At 51.7% G+C, this 24401-nt stretch overlaps 1 protein-coding gene across 10 annotated transcripts in view; it reads right to left on the bottom strand.

The window, feature by feature from the left end:
- The window catches only part of ADCK1 (aarF domain containing kinase 1), a 116923-nt gene continuing 92522 nt past the window's right edge, over window positions 1-24401 (bottom strand). For 8 of the 10 annotated variants that reach the window (XM_029237473.1, XM_029237472.1, XM_029237467.1 and 5 more), the window contains 4 exons: window positions 14767-14916; window positions 13334-13531; window positions 9074-9267; window positions 1-7584 (listed from right to left, as the gene is read on the bottom strand). In XM_029237473.1, coding sequence (XP_029093306.1) covers window positions 7413-7584; window positions 9074-9267; window positions 13334-13531; window positions 14767-14916 — 714 coding nt within the window. In that variant the 3' untranslated portion in view covers window positions 1-7412. The remainder of the gene's footprint in view (window positions 7585-9073; window positions 9268-13333; window positions 13532-14766; window positions 14917-24401) is intronic. The other 2 variants (XM_029237476.1, XM_029237475.1) reach the window with 1 other exon arrangement.

The following is a 24401-nucleotide window of genomic DNA, read 5'->3' as shown; positions in this document are numbered from 1 at the left end:
TTCTCTTCTAAATCCCATGTCAGTCATCATTTTTCCCTGCATACCTGAGGGGAGGCAGGAGGGAGAGGAAGAGGTGAAAAAGGCAGAAGCTCCTCTATATTCCTACTTACCATGGGGCAAAATTGAATCTCTGCCAATGTCAACTTCCCTTATAAGGATTTCCCTAGAAGGGGATGCATTCCAGCATCCAAGGCTGCCCAAGAGGCTTGATGTGAGGCCTCGCTGGCTGGGTGAGCCCTGGGCCACACAGGCCCACCCTCTGCAGAGAAATGACTACTCCTAGGGTGCCACTGCCCAGCTGCACTCACTGCAGGAAGCACGGAAGCCCACCACTTCAGGAACCCACTAGCTCCAGACTGAGGAGGCTGCAGGAAGGCAGGACGGGTCCAACCTCTAGCAGGCTCAGGGGAAGCAGTCCACTCCAGCAGAGGAAAATGGAAAGTCAGTAGTTGAGAGCCGAGGCTCTGGCTGCAGACTACCTTGGCTCAAAGCCTGGCTCCACCATTCACTGCTTGTGTGCCTCTAGCAAGCAACCTAAGCCTCCGTGCCTCAGTTTACTCACCTGTACACAGAGGATAATAGTGGTCCCTAGACTTCATAGGGTTGTCATGTGCCTGGGAGGAGTGATGCCCAGCATCCAGCAGAGGTTGCTGCATGCCCAAATAAAACATCAAGTTGTACCTACCACCTCAAGATCACAAAATGGCTGCTAAAGTTCCAGACATCCAAAACCACACACCAGTCTCCCCTGCTGGAATGAAGCAGAAGGGGCAATACTCACAAACTATACCTATATCAATATCTAAAAAAAAACTTCCCAGAATCGCCCCCAAAGATTCCTCTTCACCTGCCAGGTCGTGTGCCACCACCAGCTGCAAGGGAAGCTGGGAAACCAAGACCTCACTTTTTCAGCCTCTCAAGTAGAGGGCAGGGTTAAGAAAAGGCGTTGGGAATACAGTCTGCCATGGGGGCTAATCATAAAAATAAGTGACATTTATTGAGCACTTGCTATGGTTTCTCTTCTCTAAGCATTTCTGCAAGCACATTGCATATATTATCTAACTTCCTCCTCCCAATGACCCCGTGAGGTAGGTACTATTATTCCCTCTATTCAAATCTAGGAATTGGAGCCCAGAGAAGTTGTGTTGCTTGCCCAAGATCACACAGAACACTGAGGGCAACAGGATTTGAACTCAGGCCAACTGTAGAGAGCGCCCAGGCCCTTGGGCTGGAGGGCATGACCTCCATGACGGTAGCAGCCGCCGTCAACAGATGTTTACGGACACTCTGATGTGCCCATGCTTACATTTGGCACAAGAAGGAGCAAGCACCCAGGGGCCAGGGAAGAAGACCCCCACCTACACACAGCCCTGGAAACTCCAAGAGGGCAAGGAATACCCAGAGCCCCTGACCTCTGTCCCCAATTCATCCACCTGGAAGGACTTCATGTCCCACCCAGTGTCACCTTGGAGGAAAGTCCTGCTGCCGGCACTCCGTCCTCCAGCCTTCCCTCTCTGTTATTACTCACCTAGAGGAAGGATCACCAAGCACTTCCGTTGTTCATGGCTTGGGCAGTCAGTTGTGGGCTAGAAACAGTTGGCCACTGGCCCAGCTGAGACTCTGACTTCCCCTCTGGGCACCGGGAGGCGGTTGCCAGTCCAGGCTGATGCACTCCACTCAGGAGTGACTGACCAGAGGGCTCCCTGCCAACCTCCCACTAGTGATCTCCATGTCTAGGGCTGCAAATACACCTAGAAAACAAAATTGCTAGTGCCAGGCCTATCTTTTGGTGGGAGGGGTTTGGTGCTCACGCTTCTGATATTACATCCATTTGTCACTACATTTGTGTGTTTGCTTAAAGAGTTAACGTGTGGTAAATGTAAACATTAAAATTACACAGCCATTTGTATTACCTTGTGTTGGTATAGCTGCATTTTTTAGTTTCCTGGGAGCCTTTTAATTTGGAAATAGCCAGGCCTCCCTTAATCTCAAAGAGGCTCTGCCTAACGCCCACCTGTGGAGAAGTTCATAAGGTGCATTTCTTCCTTCTCCAGAAGATACCTGGAAGGTGCATGAGCCTAACGCTGGGTCCCAACCCTGGCTGGGGAGCTTGAAAGAACAAAATCAGTACATCCCCCCTGTCCATATGATGTTTCCCGGGGTGTGGCATGATGAGGGGGTGTTCCTCCTTCGTGGTATTCTTCCTCAAACCCATAATCCCATTCTTATCACAAGAAAACATCAGACAAACCAAACTTGAAAGACCATCTACAAGTACCTGGCCAGTGCCCTTCCAAAGTGTCAAGGTCATGAAAAACAAGGGACGTCTGAGGAGCTGTCCTAGAGCAGGGACTAAGGAGACATGACAAATGAATGTGAAGTACGTCCTAGACTGGATCCTGGGACGTGGTGAGGACATTCGTGGGGAAATTGATGAAACTGGAATAGTTTGGTAGATGGGATTGTACTAATGTTAATTCTTAGTGTTAATAAAGGTTACCCTGGTTATGTGAGGTGTTAACATTAGGGAGAGCTAGGTGAACGCTATGTGGGTACCCTCTGGGTACTATCTTTACAACCTACTGTAAATCTAAAGTTATTTCAAAATAAAAAGTTTTTAAAAATTGTTTTAAATGCCTGGCCCTCATTTAAACCAAGTTAATCAGAATCTTGGGCATTCAGAGCTCTCCCGGTGATCCCGATGTGCAGGTAGAGTTGAGAACTGTAGACCAGAGATTTCAACCGTGAATGTGTACATCAGAATTCCCTGGAGGGCTTATTAAAACAGACTGCTGGGTCCCACCCCCAGAGGCTCTGCTTCGGCAGATCTGGAGTGGGGTCTGAGATCTGCATTTCTAACCAGCTCCTGGGTTACGCTGATGCTGCCTGTCCCAGGACCACACCTTGAGAACCACTGATCAGAACCTTGCAGCTCAAAGCATCATTCTCAGACAAGCAGCATCAGCGTCCCCTGGGAGCTGGGTGGAAATGCTGAGTCTCAGGCCCCACGCAGACCCCCTGAGGCAGAACCTGTGTTTTAACATTAGCCTAGGTTACTTATGTATACAGGGAAGTTTGGAAAGCACTGCTCAGGAAGGAGGGATGAGGAAATGGGAGCTGAAATGTCAGGGGTCGGGGGCTATTGACACCCATCGCTTCACCACTTCACCAGCCTGGACTTCCCTTTACACAAGGGAAAGAGAAAAACAGGAAGAAACACCAGAGGCTCTTTGCTATTGTTAAGCCAAAGGCAGAACTGGGCAGAAAGAGTGCTTTCTGTCCCTTGCAGTGCTGGCCAGGGGCACGGTGACCTGGCTAGAAGAGGAGCTAGCCGATGACGGGGGTTGAGGCAGCCTCCAGAGAAGTCAAGTAAACCGGGCCAGGAGGCACTGGCTGTAGGAACATGGACATCACAGCCCAAGGCTTAATCTTTACTCTGCTGAGGGTCCCTCATCCTTCCTTTAGAAAAGGAGAGAGCAGCTTTGTAATAAGCTTTACTCCACAGGAGGGAAGGAGGGAGGGAGGAAGGAAAGGAGGTGAGAGCAGAGCCTTTCTGAACAAATGGATTTTAACCAAAATATTTGCAGACTTAAAGCTTAGGAGACGGGGCCTCCCCAGTCCCCCTTGGCCAGTTACAAACAGCAGTGGCACCAGGTCAACGGGCATTCAAGGCCTCTCACCCCCGATCTAGCCCAGCAAACATCACCCCCAGCAGGCCAGGCTGCCAGGAACTCTCTGAGACCCTGTTCATCCTGTCTATTCAGATCTTGCCCAGTCACCAGTTCCCAGCTCAGACCCTAGCTCCGCCTGGCCACACCTTGAGACTGCTGAAGCCCCAGTGTCCCTCGGCAAGGCTCCATCCCACCCTTCTCACATTTGCTTACACTGAGGGTAATTCCAAACCTCCAAAGCACTGCCCCTGAGGATTTGTGCCTCTTGGAGCCACACTCATTTTCTGAGACGTCATCAGAAGTCCCTACAGCTGTGAAGTGGTGGAGGACGGGGGCACCTAGCAGCCCATCATCCTGAGAGTGACCAGCCCTGATCCCGGGAGTGGGCTCAGAACACTGCGGAAATTAACCTGACAATCAAACAAGGCAGTGTTCCTAGCAGAGGGAGACTGGCATGTGCAGCTTCTTTTTAAATACACAGGTTTCAACTCCCTTGAAAATAGTGAAGCATTCTGAGAGTCTAAATATTTGCGTGTTTATTGAGCACTTACTACAAACCAGGACATCCGCACTTCCTATCAGCTGGGTGCATACTCGAGAAGCCAAATGGGCCATCGAGTTGGAATTCTCCTCAGGTGGATGAGAAGAGGGAAGGGGAACTATAGCCATGTTGCCCAAATCAAAGAAGCCAACACCTAAATTGAGTAAGGATCCAAGGGTTAAAAGAGAAGGTGCTCTTCAAAGTAAGCTGGTGCTGACTTCCTGACACATTGTAACTGCTGGGAGAAGAAAGCCGCAGGATTGTACTGGAAGCACCAAACCCAAATCAATGTATGGAAGTTCCACAGGACAGAAGGGAGCAGGGCAAAGGTCCCACGTATAAACTCACGTGCACACTCTCTGAGCTGCAGAACAGAGATCTTGAGGTGGATCCACCAGACATGGCTCCACCTGGCAGAGCAGAAGGCATAGGCCAGTGGTCAGTCGATAAAGACGCACCTCAGGCCAAGTACACAGGATGAGGAGACACCAGAGTGATTGTTACATAGTGAAGAATCTGCCTGGTCTTTGTTGCTTTGTCTGCTCCTGGGAGACGACCTCTCAATCCTTGGATTTTCTTAGTGATGGGAGTATCTTTGTTATTCATGGTGTGCCCCCTGGATCACACCTGAGCTTATGCTAAATGACCCAGGATGGGGTTGATAGCAGCCCCACCTTCTCCAGGGAGGGAAGGGGGGCTGGAGATTGTGCTCAGTCATGTGGCCAATGATTCAATCAATCGTGCTTATATAATGAAATCCTGATAAAAACTCTGGACACTGAAGCTCAACGAACACATTTCTGTGCCAAGAGGTTCCCTTCACAGCAAGAACCCAGAAGCTCTGCATTCGGGATCCTCCCAGACCTCACCCTGTGTGTCTCTTCATTTTGCCTGGTCACAAGTGTAGTGCTTTCCCGAGTTCTGTGAGTCATTCAGCAAATTATCAAATCTGAGAGGGTTGTGGGAACGCCCAAATTTGTAGTCAGTTGGTCAAAAGTGTAGATGGCCTAGGGACCCCCAAACCTGCAACTTGTGTCTGAAGTGAGAGCAGTCTTATGGGAACTATGTGCTTAAGGGAACAGAGTCTGTACTAGCTCTAGGTGGTCAGCATCAGAATTGCACTGCAGTATCACAGTGGTCCAGGTCCATTCTGCCTTAGGCCCGAGGAACATGCAGGACTCAGTCTGCACTTCCAGAACTTTTTGTCTCCTTCACCCATCCACTCCCCCACTTCCACTGAAAACCCAACTTTCTCTGAAGTCAGGGTGTTAGAGTCACAATTCAGGCACATATGACAGCTCACGGAGCAGGCGTAATCCATATCTCCAACACTGTGGAATAAAAAGCAAAGCATGGACCCTCATTCAGCAGCTGTGTGACTTCAAGCAAATTACTAAACTTCTCTGAGCCTCAGTTCCCATCTCTGTGAGATGAGGCTAATGAACCCTTGCCCTCATAGAGCTGATGAGACAAGTCAATGATGTAACTTATCTGCAAAGAACCTAGCATGTTCTCTCACACATGGAAGGCACTCAGTAAACACTGACCCCTCCTACTTTCCAACTGCTCTGTACCCCAAGCTCTCCCAGCCTCTCAGCTCTCTCTGGATAACTGTTCTGGCAACATGCTGATGTCTTAGATCCCAAGGCAGCAGGAAGCCAACCATTAAACCCAAAGTGAAAAGCGAGTAACCATTACCTTGAACAAAAAGGACATTTATATTTACTTCAGTGGCTATAAAAGACACCATAAAATGTAATATGCAGCGTGCATCCTCATGACTCATAACAGATCTTGCAAATTATTCTCTCAGGTCTCTGGGTGCATCCAACTGGTCACTAAGAACAATTAATTCTTTCAGGAAATAAAGGGATTGTGAATCATCTCTGGTCAGTGAAAAATCTGCTTCTTGTGTTATGAATAAAGAGAACAGAAAATGAGACTTAAATTTAGGGTTTTTTCTGCCCTCATGAATGCAGTGAAGTAAGATTGGAGAGATTTAAACACAATTACTCTCTGTGAGCCTGGGCGCTTGGTGAGAGCTAGGACCTGCCATATCTGGGGTCTTGGGGATCTGGAGACCACACAAACACAGGAGTTTGCGGGTGTCCCCAAAACAGGACCAGATGATCGAGTGGGGGGAGGGGCAGGCTAGCAACAGGCAATAAGGTAGAAGTAGAGTCCAAACAGGCGACAAAGAGGTTTCAGAGTGGAAGCCCAGCCATGGTGACTGAACTTTAGACTACAGTCTCCAGGACTGGGGATATCAAATGATGAATCCAAGGGCTAAGTCAGAAGCCAATTGGTAGGACAAGGCAGGTGCCAGGTCACAGGGAATGAGGTGAGAAACCGGGGTAACCAAAGTCAGAGGTTTCAGCTGAGCCTCTGAGTTCCTGGCCTTGGGCTTCCTAACAACTCCAACCAAGGTCTCAGTCTTAGAAAGTGAGAGAAACATACAAGAATCAGAAAGCTGCCGTACAGTGGAAGGGTGGAAGGATTTCAGGGCCAAGAAGCCGAGCAGATCACAATGGCACATGGCATCCAGACCCACTCCTACCTAGTGGCCAAAGTGGATTCACTCCCAACCTGGAATAAAAATCCCACTGACCAAGCTCTGCTCTGCAACCCTGAAGGGGTTTTTATTGAATCACAGTACATAAAACACCAAAGGGGTCACCACGACAGCAGTGAACTCACAGCTGCAACAGAGCCTGGCTTGGGTGCCAAGCCACCTCGCTAAGGTCGGCACCTCTGGGGAGTGACAGAGCAAGGAGAGGAAACTGTTCTCCAGTTCAGAGACGACGCTCCCTTCCAGCAAAATCAAACTTCCTACAAGTTAAATGTGCCCTCAGTGGGATTCATGGTCCATCCTGATAACAGGAAGGGTTAATGGAAGAGGGGGGGCATCCAACCCAATGGCCCACATGGGGAGCGGGAAAGCAGACTGCCATGTCTTCTCCCTGGATACAGAGAGAAAGAAACCTATCACATGGCACAGCTTGGGGGTCCCAAGACAAGGGCTCCAAAGGAGAGGAATTTCAGAGATGGAGCACAACGGTGCCATGGACAGAGACCGTGGGGCTCCAGGCCACCAGCTGGCAGAAATGGGGCAAGTGCGTAGAGACACGATGGAAGAGTGAGGAGTGAAAAGACCCCTTGGCCACCACAAGGTCACACCGGGAAGGGAACAGTAAGTCCACTCAGTGTGGAGCAGGGAACAGCCAGCAGAGCAGGGCCAACACCCAGCTGGCCAGCCTCAGCCCCTTCACACGCAGAACGAATTCATGAAGGTTGATCTGCCATAAGTTGAAGGCCTCACTGAAAGAGATCTGGGTCCTTCTGAAGAATGAATGGGTATTCTTCTTCTTGTGCCTGCAGGAGGGGCAGGAAGGAAGGAGAGAACAGGAGATAAAGAGGTAAGAAGTACTCAGTATCATTAGAACAATGGAGGATGGTGGCTTTGCCAACTCACCAGCCCCCTGCCCCAGTGGACAACTCCTGGTTACGGATCAGACCACGGCCCAGTCAGGGACCAGAGGAACTCAGCTATTCCAAAGGCATCTTCCAGGTAAGTGGGGTCAGCAAAAGCAGTTGTTTCACAGCGTATCAAAGGTCTAGTGAACCCAGTGGGTAGCACGTTCCAATGTTTCCCTTTTTCCAAAAGTATAGTTAATATTTATCAAATCAGAATCCCCCAAACCCAAATGTAAAAGCTTTCCCAAACTTTCTGAGGGTAAGAATCGCTTGGAAACCTAATCAAGGTAGTCCTGGGAGGCTGGGGCCACTGTGGATTCAGCCCAGCTCATTCTCTTCTGCACCAACAAAAGGACATGATGAAAATTGGTGTTTATGATGACCACCTATTCCAGACTTGTTTCCTTTTTTTTTTTTTTTTTGGCTCTGCCGTGTGGCTTGCGGGATCTTAGTTCCCCAACAAGGGATTGAACCTGAGCCCCGGCAGTGAAAGCACCCAGTCCTAACCACTGGACTGCTCCAGGAACTCCCGAGACTTTGTTTCCTGAACCTCAGAGGAAGAATAAATCATGTTCGGCCCTTTCTGTATACAGTCTATTTTCCTGTAATCTAACTCCGTATTTGATAGTGGGTGCATGATGTATGTGGTCAACACTCCCTTCACCCATTTACCAGAATGACCCATTCACTGCCTAGAATGGATGGGCTCGGAGCTGACCACAGTCCAGGCCTGCCCTCTCAGGTGAGAACATTCAGCCAGAGCACAGGCCTTCCTGTGTATTTGCTACTGTCAGCTAGGAGAGCCTAGAACCCCCTTTCCTCTGTCACTAACCCCCTGAGGAAGCACCCTTCCCTTCCTCATCAACACCTCAAGGGTGCTGAGACATCTAAAAAGACCTGAGATTCCGAGATGGCCTGCTGGTGACACTCTCCTGAGTCACAGCCACACCTGCAGGGAAAAGAACACTGGCCTCACTGCCTGGCCAATGCTGGGGACACAGTCCCGGGACCAGCTAGAGATGGGATGCGAACCCGGGCATCCCGATTCCAAGTCCGGGGGACGCTTGAATGGGACTGAGATTTTCCGAAGACACTGTAAACTTTACTAAGGGTAAGAATCACCTGCAAAGCTTGCCCAGGAGGGTGAGGTCCTAGAATCCACAATTTTAACAAGTAGAGGTGGCTCTCTGGACCACCTCAAAACACAGCCCCGAGGCATCAGCCAGGTCACTGGAGCTGTGTTCTGCCCCTAACTTCCTGCAGGGAGAGCTGGAGATTGGGGAGCTCAGGCACAGCCCTGGGGACTGGTGGGAAAAACTGGAGGTGTGCAGACCCCTGGGGCTGGTCGGGGAGCTAGAGGGGAGGAGCGGCCAGAGCCCACACTCACGCGGCCAGTGCCTTGATGCAGCAACGTGACATGTTGAGGAAGGAGGTGGCGCTGGCGCGGGTGCCCAGGGCGGCCTCGATGCCCCGCAGCAGGTCGTTGGTCTTGAAGATGAGCAGCATCTGACGCGGCACGAGGTTGAGAAGGTGGCTGATCTGGGGGAGGTAGTTGGCCGCATTGTTGCGGATCTCTGAGTCCTGAAGCAGAGACAGGAGGACAAACAGATGGCTGGCATAGGAAGTGGGGCCCCGGGTGGCGGGCTGTCCGGGCAGCCTGTGACCTGAGGGGCTGCAAGGAAGCTCCGGGAGGGAGCGCCTAGCACAGCTGCCTCGGCAGCACTGGGAACCCTCCCCAGAGGGAAGCCTAGCCCAAGGGGCTTTGTATCCGGACAAACCTGGATGGGACATCTCACCCAACTTCTAGCCAAGCACCGAACGCGGTACAGGAGCAGAAGCACATCAGCAGGAACCAGGCCGCATTTCTGCTGCCTCTGCCATCCTAGCTCCCGGCAGCCAAGGTCACCCATACCCAGCCCCCAAGCCCCCAAGCCCCCAAGCCCATACTGACTGGGGCAGGAAGTCTACCTCCCCACCAACCATTTGATGAGTCCAGCCTCTGAGCCCGGGGTCCACCCTTGTGTTATTTTCTAAGGCTTCTTCGCTGGCCACCAATTTCAGGCCAGGCCTGGAAGGAGCCTTGGAAGCTGGTGCTTCTGAGTTGTGTCCCCCATCTCTCCAGCCACGCCCAGGCTGGTGCAGTTGAGAGGTCTGAGCTGCTGACCCTGCCACTGGGCCACCGCTTATCACTGTCCTCCATGCTGGAGCCAGCGTCAGCCCGCCCACTGCCCGAGGTCCTCCTGTCCCCAAAGCAGGATTCAGAGCTGCCCTTGCCCCATCCTGGTGGGTAAGTTTGGGGTCTGGCTTCCCAGCCTTCCCCGTCCCTGAGCTCTGCATGGTTCCGGGCAGATAACTGCCTCTAGCCAGAGTCCTGAGTATAGAGTGAGGCTCTGATCCCTTCTCAGTCTCCAGAGAAACAGTGATGGTGACAACGATGCCAATAGTCCACTCGTACGGCGCATCACTAAGTAAGCCGGGCGCTCTGACAATGCTTGCATGTGTTAACTCACCTAATCGCACGGCAACCCTAGTAGGCAAGCATATACCCCCATGTGAGAGGAGGAAACTGAAGCACTGAGAAGTTAAGTAACCTCCCCAAGGTCCACAGCTAGTAAGAGGTGAGTCAGAAGTCAAACCCAGGCCGTGCAGCTCCCAAGCCCACACCCTCACCACTACACTGCCTGTCATCTCACAGAGGACTGTGTGACCCAATGTCCTCCCCAAAAAACTGGGCATGTTAACACCGTCTGTGCCCACCTCCCAGCAGAACCCAGAGGGTCATCAGGGATAAGGTACGGGGAGGCGCGTGGGGCCTGTCAAAGTCACCCCAAGGGGCTCAGCAATGCTGCCAAGCGCTTCACCCCGCCCAGCCACTTTCTGCAGCAGGAGCAGAGCTCTCGGCTCTTTCAGCAACACGCATGCGCCGCTGACAACTGAGTCGCTGTGAAACCTGAAATGTCCCCCAGGCAGGAGCTATCAGACTGGAACATCTCAACACGAGCCAGACACCAAGAGGCTGTCTGCCTCCCCGCCACCTCCCCGCACAGCTGCAGGTCGCCCTGCTTGCGGGGGCTAAGGGCAGATCAAGGACCCGCTCACCAGACCCCCTCTCAGCCCAAACGGAAGCCCCTGTGTCCACCCAGGCTACCCCGAGAGGCTCTTTCTCAGAGCAGCACAGCCGTCAAGCTTGGAACCTGCTGGATGTCTACCCGCTTGCAAAAACAAAACTCTAACTTAGTTAATAAAACCAGATATCATTCACTGAGAACCTACTGTGTGCCATGCAATCTTGTCCGTCCCTGTGGCTTTAATACCATCTATACGCTGGAGACTCCCAAACTTATATGTCTCGAGGCTGGATCTCTGAGCACCAGGCTTAACTGCCCACGACACCTCTATCTGAACGCTCAGGAGAACTACTGACCCTCCCACCCCAAACATGTCCTTCCCCAAGTCTTCCTATGTCAGGAAGTGGTGCCCCCTCCACCCCATAACTCACCTCAAAAAGCTACGATGCAACTCTGACTCTTCCCTTTTCCTCCCCTCACGTCCAAGCCGACAGAAAGGCCTCTCACTCTTATGTCCAGAATACACCTTAGCCCCACCTGCTTCTCTCCACCTCCATTAGCGTAGTCTGAGCCCCGTCATCTTTCCACCTGAAGTCCTGCCCCACTGCTCATCTTGCCCCACTACAGAGAAATACTTAACATAGTGAGTCTGAGCACATGCTTCTCCTGCTCAAAACCTGTCAAAGGCTCTGCTTTGTTCTGAGGATGAATCTGAAATTCTCCCTGTGTGATGCTCTCCCAGCTCAGCCCTCCAAACGCTTCTCAGTCCTCCACCCTCCTCACACACTCCAGACCACCCAACCCTGCCCCCTTAACGCATCGCGTGCCCTCTGCCTGGAGTGCTTTCTCCAAGCTCTTCCTGTGGCTGGTGCCTTTCTTGTCCTTCAAGCCTCAGCTTACATGTCAACTCCCCAGCAAGATCTCCTCTACAGCATCCCCCCACCACCCATCATCACAGCACCCTGCTTATTTCCCGCCCGCCCCCCCCCAGCACCTCTAACCTGCACTTATTCCATTTACCTGTTTATTCACTTGTTTACTGTCTGTCTTCCTCTACAAGTGCAAATTACATGGAAGTCCTGTCTGTCTGTTCGTCACTGGATCCACAGGCACCCAGTCCAGGGTCCAGCAAAAACAAATGTTTATTCAGTGAACAAATTACAGAAACTATGAGGAGGCATTTTACATGCATTATCAATAAAGCAGAAACTATCATCCCTATCCAACAAACGAAGGAGATTGTTTTTCTTCTTCTGAGATGATGAGCTGAAAGCTGTGTAAGCCTGGGGTAACTGGTGGTCATCTTTTTTTTTTTTTTTTTTTTGCGGTATGCTGGCCTCTCATTGTTGTGGCCTCTCCCATTGCGGAGCACAGGCTCTGGACACGCAGGCTCAGCGGCCATGGCTCACGGGCCCAGCCGCTCTGCGGCATGTGGGATCTTCCCGGACCGGGGCACGAACCCGTGTCCCCTGCATCGGCAGGCGGACTCTCAACCACTGCGCCACCAGGGAAGCCCCTGGTGGTCATCTCTGCCACCAAGTTTGCTGGGGAACGATGTCAACTTGGAGGAAAGCAGAGCCAAGAGATGGCAAGAGGCGGATGGTGGTTTGGTGACATTGCTTGGAGACTGTGGACCCAGCCATTCCTAAAGCCCCCACCACAAGGCAGCTCGCAAGGGAGGACTCTGAGGCTCAGAGAGGTGACTAGAACCATCCAAGGTCACGCCACCAGAAGCAGGCGCTGGAGCCAGAGCCCAGGTCTTTCTACTGCACAAGCAGTAGAGCGTAAGCCCCTCCCCACATGGACACGGGCAAGTCTGCAAAGGTCTGCAAACTGACAGACTGGGAAGACAGAAGGCAATTCCATGAGGGATTAAGAAGCCTGGGAGGGAGCTCACCCTGAGCCAGGAAGAATGAGCTACCCGCTAAGCCCCTACTGGAGGGGCAGAGGTGAGTACAAGTACAGGAAGAAGGTGTTCCTAGGATCGGTCTCAGCCCAGACTCCCGATCCGATGGAGGAATGAGCTACAAACAAAAAGACCAAAAGAGCTGTTTCACTAAAAACTCCATAGGAATGAAGGGACAAGCAGCCCTTGAGTACGGCGTGAGGAGTGAAGCCCCCTGCCCAGGAGGGTGCCCTAGAGCAACCCCACGATGGGAGATGGTGCCCAGCAGGAGACAGTGGGTGGTGCCAGACTTATTCACCAGACAGTCCCTGGGGATTCCCAGAAGTCCTGGGGGAGAACTTGGTGGAAGCCTGAAATCTTATGACAGCAGGTTGTAGTGAAAGTCACAGAGCCTGGATTATACAGTTAACGTGACCTACTTATATTCCAGGTTGATAAGGCCAGGAGGGACACAGTGGGACAGCGTCCCCTTTCCCTCTGTCCATCCAGGCACACTTTCTCCCTCCCTCCCTCCTCCTCAACCAGTACCTCTCTAACTCTGCCCCCTACTCCATCCCCACAGCCCACCAGTATAGAACCCCAGACCCTGGGTTGGCAGGGCTCCAAAGGCCACGCCTGGCCCTGCCCCTTGCATCCGGGACAGGGCAGGACCAGGGTGGCGGGGGGCACCCACCTCAGTGGCGGTGACTGGAGTTTGGCCAATGCCCCTGTTGACTGAGTCCCACGACCGGGCTGTCAGCATGCAGGTGAACAAGGGGTAGAGGTCCCCGGCTCCCAGGCGCTGGCTGTACTTCTTCACGCTCTTCATGTCGGTCCAGATCAGCGACTGCCAGAGGTGGCAGTAATCCAGGCGGAACTCTTCCGTGAGCACCTACAGCGGGGGCAGCATGGCAGGACCTGGGCCCCCTCTCCCCATGCAAGACCTAGTCCCTGGCTGGTGTGACCACTGCAAAGGGGAGTGGAGGGAAACCGTGGTTCCTGCACAACGTCTGCTCCTCTCCCACAGTCAGCCATCCTTGAAGGTCCAAGCACAAAGCCACTATTTGGCCAGCCTTGGTCCTGAGTGGCAGAGGCTACCAACAGCCCACCAAAATCTATATTCCCCTCTTCTTCCCAAGTACAGTCTAAGATCCCCGGCTTCCTCCTAGTTAGATGTAGCCCTCTGCCTGAACTCTGACCAATGGAATGTGGCAGAAGCTCCACTTGCAGGCCTGGTCCATGAAAACTTTCCCATGCATGCTCCTCTGAGCCCTTACCCCTGCTGCTGTGGGTGGCGAGACCCCCAAGGAGACCTGGGAGCAACAGCCTCGGTCAGCACCTGCTTTCAGGCTCCTCCACGCACCCCAGACTGGTGTGTGAGCAGGCAATTAGACATCTGTTGTGTTTGGGCCATCATTCACTTGGGGGCTGTGTCTAACTTAAACTAACATGCCCAACACCCCTGAGCCTTTCAAAGGAAGCCCAGATTTGGGGATGTGGGATCAGGGCTCTGAGGCGAGAAGCAGGAGACCACCAGGGAAACCTCCCCAGGACCACCTGCCTCATGGAATCAAGCCAGGCCCTGGGTCCTGGGATTGACACTGAACTTGTCAACTTCCAGGCAGGAACACGTGGCTCGCTGGAACCTGCTCTGTGTCCCAAGTTCCAGAGGACAGTCGGGACCATGCAACCCCTATCAGTTCCCTGCGCCCTTTCCCGTGACATATGACCTCCTCACTGGGGCTGAGTTACCCTTCCCCCTGAAGTCCAGCTCATGTAAGGGCAGCTCACCTCCCAGGGTCTGGCTGGCCTGGGCTTCCCCGGGAAAAAGGTTTTTTTTGCAGCTGAGAAAGCCCATTCACACATCCAGGCACAATCTCGTCTACCCCTGACAGCTGCCTCTAAAGGAGGTGTTACCACTCTCACTCTATTAGGAGGAAGCTGAGGCTCAGAGAGCTTGGAGAGCCCCTATGACCTGGACTTCCACAAAATAACGGCACTAGGGGTAGGGCTGGGCCCTCTTCAGCTACCTTGCTATCTGCTTCCCATTTCTGTGGCCAACAGGGGAGTTCAGCGGGCCCTGAGCCCAGGCAGGACCAGACCCTGGGGGGGAAAGGGCTCTCCTACCTGGTAAAGCCCATGGTCCAACAGGACGATCTCCACCTTTCCTGTGCCCGGGCACTTCCGCACCAGCACATTGCCTGGGTGAGGGTCACAGTGCACGAAGCCGCTGACAAAGATCATCTCACTGTACATCTTGCCCAGGTGGCGCGAGATCTGAAAGAGAAGGGAGGCGGGTGGGAGTTGCACCTCATTACCACGTGCCTCAGAGATTTCTCCTCTGGCCCCTCAATCTGGCCACTCTCGAGAGGAAGGCCTGAGCAGTCACGGTGGAAGGGATAGCTTGAGATTGCACCGTTCTTGATAGAAGCTCAACGCTCATCCAGCTTTTCCTAACTTCAGCTGCACATGAGATTCAGCTGGAACTCAGAAATGTTAGGGGTGGTACCCAGGCATCAGTATTATTTTTAAGTGCCCAAGGTGATTTTAATGGATGGCAAGGTAGGAGAACCACTGCTTCTAGGTTTTCTGAAGGCTGTAACACCCACCTCCCACACCTGCCCCTCCAATCTTCCCTGGTTTTTCTCTTCTCTCAGTCCCTCTTCCTTGTTTCCCCCAAAGCTGAATATGAGTTGGAAAGCTGGGTGGGGGTAGGGATCAGTCTACCTGCCCCTTCTCCAAAGAACAAGGCCAGAGGGCTGAGGACCAGGGCTAGGTGACCCCCACCACCCTCTAGGGCTGCCTCAGCAGCTCCAGGCCAGTCCCAGGAGTACCCAGAATCACAAGCCCTTCTCCCCTCTCCCTTCAGCCCCCTTTCCCTACTCCCCTCCCTGCCACAGCCCAATGCTAATCTGATTTATGATGTCTGCACAGAAGAAATGACACTGGAGAGGCCATTTAAATCATCCTGTCACTGCTGCTCTCCCTGCCGAGGCAGCCTCCTTATCTCTACTCCCTTTTCATTAAAGCTAAAAGCCTCTTCCCAGCTAGGGAACAGCTGCTGAACAGAGCCAGACCCGGACCCACAGGTGGTCTGCTGATGGGTTTCCACAGGACAAAGAGATGCTTAAGCCAGGAAGCTGACGCCCTAGGACACACACTGCCCTTGGCATCCCTCAGCCTTGGCTGGACCCCATGGTCACTAACAAACATATCCCAGCTAGAGGAGAGGAGCTGGGGCCCGTGGAATGGGGAACATAGGATTAGGGTCTTAAGATAAAGACTCCTTTCCTTGGTTTACAAAGTCCTGTACAACCAGGCCCAGCCTCCCTCCCTGGTCTCATCTTGTACCACACTGACATTCCAGCCATATTTGCTCTCTTCCTCTTCTCTAATAATCTCTGTGCCTTCCTACCTCAGGGCCTTTGCACATGATATTCCGGGAACATTGCTTCATCTCCCCTTCACCTGGTTCACTCCTCTCTTCCTTCCCACCCCAACTGAGCATCACCTCCCTGGGGAAGCCTTCCCTGACCTCCTAGACTAAATGATGTTCTCCTGCCATACACCCTCACACTTTTCTATCACTAGCACACTCTTTGTGCTATTATTTGATTAACCATCATCTAGCCCGCTACCATAAGCTCCTATATGATGGCAGGAACTGGCTCTATTTTGTTAAACAGCTTCATTGAGGCCTAAATTACATATCATAGACTGGTTCTATTATTCATCCCCTTGCCTGTAACAGGCCAAACATGTGAGTATAGGACTCTGCCTTCAACATGAGTGAGACCCTTGTCTCTCCATGTTTTTCTGGGATGCTGAGGTTCCGGCCTCTGATGCTTATCCGAACCCCATTAGTCTCCTCTGAATCCCAGTCAATGATAATTGGCCTCCAATTAAATCATCAAGTCTACTTTAGTAACAGTAGTTGTCATCCTTATTAAAAGCCCTAAAAGCAAGTACAATCACGATCCCCATTTTGCAGATTAGGAACCGAGACTCGTCGAGGTTTAGTGTACCCAGAGCTACCTGGAAGGAAAGAGGTGGAGACAGAATTCAAACCAGGTGTGACCCACAGCCTTCCAGTAACCCCTATTCGATACTGGCTCACGCCGACTTCTGCACTTCTCAATTGAACTTTGTGACCTTAAAGAAGTTAGTCATACTCTCAACTTCAGCAAAATGGAAATAATAATAGTGCCACTCTCACGGGCTACTGTCAGGTAAATGAGAGTATCATGGTGCTTGGGACCTAGGTGCCCCTGATTCCTCATAACACTCCTGGGAGGGCGGCAGACTAGGTTTCATTGTCCCTTTTTAAGAAATGATGAAATCAGGGTTAAAGAGGCTATCTAAAGTCCTGACACTTAGACTGTCGCCCTGTGCCCTGCTACCACACGCTCCTGACATTTTTCTTGCGGGAAACGAATGCCCAGTACTCAGTGTCTGTGGGCATCAGGAACAGAACTTTACCCCATGTCAAGTTCCCAGACTCAGGCTGAGATGTTGGGTGCCCCAGGGCCACCATTTTCTGTTTCCTGGGAGAGGGGGCCCACCCAGAGCTGGTCCTGGATGAGCCAGCAGGTCCCCACCTCGGGACCACTGAGAACCCCTTCTGTTAGGCTCTTTGGAGCTCTACGGAGACGAGCTCTGAAAGGCCATATTTGCCAAACCAATTGCATTTATTAAGTAATAATTCATTTTTATTTGTCAAGGATGCCTATAAGGTCCGATCAGGGCTCCTGATCAGCCCAAGATAAGCAGGGCAGCCAGACAGAGCTGACAGAATTCCAGTCAAAAGCAGAGACATGACATTTCATTTAGTCTGGGCAGACCTGTCATGGGGAGATGTATGACCTCCCTTAAGCTTCCTGAAATATTGCTAGTTGCTGCGGGCCCCCTGTTACTACATTGAAAGGTGGCCCCTAGGGCTCCGGGGACTCAGGCTGGGGGAGCCTTGGCCCACGAGGAGCGAGCGGCTGCTATAGGAGGAGGAGAAGAGGCTGCCAAGTGCGGCCCATGTACATGCAGGCAAAGCCACCAGAGCAGTCCTCCCCTTCCAGCGGCCCCTACCTGGGTGTCTTTCCTTTTACGGGCTGTTCGTGATGTTCATTTTAACCAGATCTCACCGGGATAGGCAGGTGTGGAAGGCAGAAACAGGAGGGAGGACCAGCCTATGTCACTGGCTTCACTCTGGGGCCCTGTTGGCACTGCCACTGTGGGCATGGGTGACCTGGGGGACAAGTCAACTCCCTTCTCAATCTGGGTCTAAGTTCCCTGAGCTGTCCGGTGAGCCTAGCCCCATCTGCTCTATTTCCTCACAGAGCTACCTCGAGATTCAAGGTCAAAATGTGATTGCTTGTGGGAAGGCACTTTATCCACTACACTCTACGACACAAACGTGCTTGTTTGTTTTCTGTCATGTGGTAGCTTACTTTAAACCTGGAAAAAAAATATACCCACTGTCACCATCAAAGAGTAATTTTCGAAAAGTTAAAAACTTGACTTTCACACAAATATAGAATGAACACATGTCAAACATTGTGTAACTCATCAGTAAAGGAGCAAGTAAGAAAGTAGGTCTGGTTCAAAGAGAATTTTGAGGGACTGGGTATTTATGGGTATTTAAACAGGAATAAGAGACTAAGATTCCGGGATTAGATACAAAACTGGTTATTGGCCTACTGGGCAATAAGGAAATCATAACCTTCCGGGTTATCTTTTCTAGTAGGGAGAAATTATTTGCATCTCTACTGGATAAGATCCACAGGATGACATATGACTTCAGTCTGAGCCCTTAATTAATTGTCAAATAGCAAAGTCAAACAAAAGTACATTCCCTTAGATATGAAAAAATCCTCAGGTAGGCTGCTTGAACAATGCCCAAGAGTGACTTTGAAAGGACAAACCGCACACTCCTTTTTCTGAATTTTAGGTAATTTTTCTTAACATCTATCAGAGTTGCAGTAAATAGTCTCTGAGAACCAATATGCCCAGAGAAAGGCAGCCAGCCCCCTCCTACTCACAGAGGCACTGAGAGTCCCAGGAGAAACCTAAGGCCATCACTGGGCACAAAACCCTCTCTCCACCCCTTCCATATACTTAGCTATGGCTCCTCCTCAAGAACAGACAATTGTAAATAAGGCTGCAATGAATATGGGAGTTCAGGTATCCTTTTAATATTGATTTCGTTTCCTTCAGACATATACCCAGAAGTGGAAATGCTGGATCATATGGTAGGTCTATTTTCAGTGGGTTTTTTTGTGTTTTCTTTGTCTTTTTTTTTTTTGGCGGTACGCGGGCCTCTCACTGTTGTGGCCTCTCCCGTTGCGGAGCACAGGCTCCGGACATGCAGACTCAGCGGCCATGGCTCACGGGCCCAGCCACTCCGCGGCACATGGGATCTTCCCGGACCAGGGCACGAACCCGTGTCCCCTGCATCGGCAGGCGGACTCTCAACCACCGCGCCACCAGGGAAGCCCTATTTTCAGTGTTTTAAGGAACCTCCATACTGTTCTCCATAGTGGCTGTATCAATTTACATTCCCACCAACGGTGCACGGGGGCTCCCTTTTCTCCACACCCTCACCAACACTGTTATCTCTTGTCCTCTTGATGACAGCCATTCTAACAGGTGTGAGGTGATCTCTCATTGTGGTTTTTATTTGTATTTCCCTGACAATTAGTGATGTTGAGCACCTTTTCATGTGCCCCTTGGCCATCTGTATACCCTCTTTGGAGAAGTGTCGGTTCAGTTCCTCTAAGGCTGCCCCTTGCCCTGTTAACAGCAGCATCTGCATAAAGAAAGGAATCCCACCTTCTTAGAATGGCAACAGCTAACGCTCTGTGCCATGCACCATTCCAGGTACGTTACATGGACTCACAGCCACCTCTGCAGTAGACAGGTGAGGGAAGCGAGATACAAAAAGAGGAGGAAGCTTGGTCACCTGGCCAGCAGTTAGTGAAACCGGGATCCAAACCCAGGTGGCCTGGCTCCAGGGAACAAGCTCTCAATCACCAGCCCCTCCTGCCTCTCCACTCACTGGGAAGCTCCTTCCTGGTGGCAGGAGCTGCACCAAAAACCTCTGCAGGTCCCCACGGCAACCAAGAAAGCATTCCGTTTGGAGAAAAGAGTCGCAGTGGGAAATCCAGAGCTGTTTGTCTAACCAAAAATACACTGTTAACTAAAGCCATACTACAGCTCTTTTCAGAAAAAAAAAAAAAAATCAGTGACAAGTCTTTAATTGTTCCATGTAAAAAGAATGTGCCACTCACGTAAGTGATTTCCATAATTACGCAATGCCTTTATGTTCTAACAGTAGGCAGGGGAAAACCCAGGAATCTATAAAAAGTCTGAGTAATGAATTAATTTAGTAAATAATATTTAAACCAAAGAGTTATTTTTGGATTTTTCTCAAAACTTGAATTGGCTGAAAGTACTTTAATTATTCTATAATTGCATGGATGGATTTATTCCCACCCCCAAGGGAAAGTCTATTTATGTTCTTGGGGGGTGTCAAGGAAGCAAGGTCAAGATCTCTGAAAGAAACAGGGGGATGGTGTTGCAGGATATTAATAATCACACAAGTAGCCCGATATTAAGTATAAGGAGGTTAATAATTCAAGCTCTCTTTGCCCCTCCCCTGGTGTCCGCCCAGGCTTCTAGAGGCAGAACCACAGCCCCAAGGACCGGACCAGACCACTGCCTAGAGCGTTTTACTCTCCAGCCCACCCCACCCCCAGAAACCACCCCTGGGATGTATAGCCTCAGGTCCCTCGCTGCTGCCCATTCACGGAGCAGGTCAGTCTCGAACCAGCAAACACTGAGATGAAGTCCCTGAGTGTGAAGGCAGTGGGGAACTTCTTCAGCCACACATGGTGTTGGGAGCAGTAATGAGGAAGAAAGAAGAGGAGCCGGGTTAATTACAGGAACCTGGGAGAGTTTCTCTAATCTCGGAGCCTCTAGGAGCTTGGTGAAAGCTTCTCTAGATTCGCTTGAACCGGGACAGCACCTGAGAGCCAGGGCCTGGGGTATCCACAGGCCAATGAGGGCTCCTCAGGTCTCCTGGCCAGTGAGGCTCAAAGGGTCACGGCTACCAGAGTGGCGAGGAGTGGATCCCAGGGGCCACAACTACTGGAAGACACACATGATGACCTCTGACATCCCTGCCTAGGGCAGTAACTCGCTCCAAAGAAATACGTCCACATCCGCCCACCTTACCTGGGTCAGGATAAAGGAAATGAGCAAAGGGTTTCTTCCCTACATTTCCCCCTTCTTCTGGCTAAAATCTTACTGCCAGCACCACAGAGGGGGTTGGGGGTTAGAATTCCAGCAAAACAGCCTGTGTTGAGAGCATGGCCTGTGGGCACTGCACCAGCTGCTTCATGTTTCAATCATCAAACAATCCAATACTTTTTTTTTTTTTTTGGCCACACCACACAGCATGCGGGATCTTAGTTTCCCAACCAGGGATCCAACCCGTGCCCCCTGCAGTGGAAGCGTGGAATCTTAACCACTGGACCACCAGGGAAGTCCCTGATACTCTCTTGTATCCACTTTACAGCAGGAACCTGGGCCTTCCCAAGGGTGATGAGCTCCACCAAGGCGGCACAGCTCGCAAGCAGCAGAGCCAGCAGCAGAAGCCAGGAAGGCCAACTCCAAAGTGACGCTGTTCCCCACTCCTGACACACCTGCTGCTGGAGAAATAAGTCTCCAGGAACCCATCTGTGCACCTGGACCCCTCCAACATCCCCAAGCTTCTCAAGATCTGGTGTGAGAAGTTACGGAGGGTGGACGATGGGAGGAGGTGTTTTCATTCTCGTGATTTCAGTAACCGGGGGTCTCTGTGCCTCTCTGGCTTCTCTTCCCTAGTCTTCTGAGCACCTTCCACCACCGAACCAGAGTGACCCGCCAAGTGGTGGAGGTGCTGAGCACAAAGCAAATGTCCTGCACAATCCACGCTGGTGTCGGGAGACAAGAGGAAACACGTGGGCAGCATGGCTTTTAGAGATAGGAAAGGGGGTCCCCATTTGCTCAGTCAATGACCACTGATCACCCCTGAGTCTACATACTCATGGACAACAGAGGGAGGTGGACAGGAGAGGAGCAAGAAGATTCTTGGAGATTCCGTGGAGCAAGACATGCCTCTGTGACTAATAACCTCATGAATTATAAATGACTTTTTTTGTTTTTAACAGAACTTCACAGCCTGCAAAGCCACACAACGACCCTGTGAAGGAAGTATTGTTATCACTCCAACTGTACAGATGAGGAAACTCAGACTCGGAGTTTAAGTAGCTTACCCAAGGGTACCTGGCCAATAAATGGCAGAGCTACACACAACCCCAGGTGGCCCGACTTTGAACCCTCTGCCCCTCCCATCATACACGCAGCCTCAGTGACGCCTGACCAGCCCACTTGTCCCACGCTCTGTCCACACCTCTCCTATGGCACTGACATGAGGGGCCTGCACCTAGTAGGTGCTCAAGAAACGTCTGCTGAAAGACGCTTTTGAGATGCTTTCACTGCTTCTCCAGTGACACAGAATAGAAAAACGACTGGAAAGAAGAAACATGGCAAGGGCGGCTGGCTACACACAGCAGATGGAACCCAGGCACTGACTGCATTCCCTCACCAGCCCCACTAAAATGACTCTAAAAGCAACAGATAAGGCCGAGACCCCACTGCAACAGAGAGTAGAATGGCCAAAAACAGCACACAAAGAGATTAGCCAGGCTGTGTTTGCCAGAGGGGAGCAGACAGCTACTGAAAAGTGGCTCAGCAGGCTAGACGACAGGGCACCCTAAGCTGACAGTGGGGGAACTTGAAGTCTGCTGTCTCGGAGCCTAGAGAGGCCAGCAACTCGGGCCCTGGCACCTCTGATACATGGGTTGGGAGTCCAAAGGAAGAGCTAAACCTCCAGATCCCCTTCAGATCCTTATGGAAGACAAGATTTACTCTCTGGAGTAGTAAGAAGACAGGCTCTACAAGCCACACCACAGACCAGAGGGCCATCATGGGGACAGAGGACCCGGTCAAAGTCCACATAATGACCACTGCGGAGCACCCGGCCTTCTTCCCCCAGCAGACTCCCGGGCCCCCGGGATAGACAGGCTGGCGTCTCTTGCGAGCCCGCCATCCCTGCACCCAACCCGTCCTTCACAGACTGCGGACGTTGCCCACCAGGCCTCCAGTCCCTGTCTCACCCAACCCCAGCTCCTGACTTTGTCACCTTTCTCCCAGCTAATTTCACACAAATTCAATTGGGCCTCAGCCCATGTGGGGTCTTAAACACACACTCACTGAAATCCAATTAACCTTCGATAAAGGTCCTGCAATCAATAGTCGTCCTGTGGCTTAAGGAGGCTCCATTCAGCCCAGGAAAGCGTGCTCCTGCACGACCTTTATTCTTAATGAAATCAATGACAGTCACTGTCACCAGCTCTTAAAGTGACTGGCAAATATGATCACCGGGTCAGGCCCTCAATAATATGCTGCTTCTGGGCTCAGAGCACAGACAAACGAGGGCCCCTGCAGGCTGCTGGCTCCCCAGGCTCCACGCTCCCTGGCCAGACAACACACCTAGGCAGGGCCTGGACACGCAAAACAGTGGAGGTGAGGCTTGCGGGCTCACCTGGGGCAGCCAGGGAACCCCTGGTCTTGTGGCAGGTGGTTCCTGAACTCCAGTGAGTGCCTGAACCACCTGGAGAGTTTGTTAAAATGCAGATTCTTGCAACCCTTCCCACCCCAGATTCTGATAAGTAAGTTTGGGGTGGGGCCCAGGAATCTGCATTCAAGTCTTATCTCCAAGCAAGCCAAGAGTCGCTGTTCTGTAAAGTATCCAAGCAGGACAGACCCTTAGAGTCCTGCTAACCCAACGCCTTCAGTAATAAAATTGAGGCCCAGGGGAGGGGAGTGACGTGTCCAAGGTCACACAGCAGGCCACTGGCAGAGATGGAGCTTGAACCCAGGTCTCTTGTCTCCTAAACTGGTGTTTCCCTACCTGAGTCACTGGGGAACTGGCCACTTGGACTGGTCTTCAGGTCCTCACATACTAGCCCAACTGTGCTGAGACGCTGCAGGGTGAGGAGGCCTCTTCAAAGTGGAATGGGGATGACTAACAAGTGTTTGGAGGGGTCTAGAGCCCTCCCCACCCTTGAGAACAATTCCTTCTAGAGCCACTTCCTGCTGAGCCCCATCTTCCAGCTGAGTCAACAACTTGTAGCAGCCAAGATGCCACTAACTATCCTTTCCCCCAGGATTTGGGGTGAGATCTTTGCCCCTTGTCACTCCTATCTGTCCCCTGTATTTCCCTCCCCAAGCAACACTCACAACAGCCAGGCTGTCCTCAGGAGGGAGAATCACTCCAGGGACAGGCCCACTCAGTCCCACAGTCCTAGACAGGTTTTAGACTCTCAGAATTTTTTTAGAAACTTTCAGTCACGTGGAGTCTTTCATGCTACACACACACACACACACACACACACACACACACACACACACACCCCACTAGTCTTCCATGAGGCCTGTGGCTTTGAGGTTGGTTGGTAAGAGCCATAATAGGTTAATTTCTGCACAGTAGGGCCTGTCCCTAGTCTCCCAACATCACCAATGGTCAGCAACGGCACAGGAGAGCACGTGTCCCAGCGCCCACTGCCCAGCCTGAGGTTCCTGTGGAAGTATTTAATGACATCATCTCAGAACACTACCAAAGAGGCTCCCAGGTCATGCAAACCCTAGAAGCCAGGGGCAGGGGA

Source organism: Monodon monoceros, unplaced genomic scaffold (genome assembly GCF_005190385.1).
Source record: "Monodon monoceros isolate NGI ecotype Baffin Bay Population unplaced genomic scaffold, NGI_Narwhal_1 Super_Scaffold_21, whole genome shotgun sequence".
Taxonomy (NCBI): Eukaryota; Metazoa; Chordata; class Mammalia; order Artiodactyla; family Monodontidae; genus Monodon; species Monodon monoceros.
This window is presented reverse-complemented; position numbering and strand designations above follow the sequence as displayed.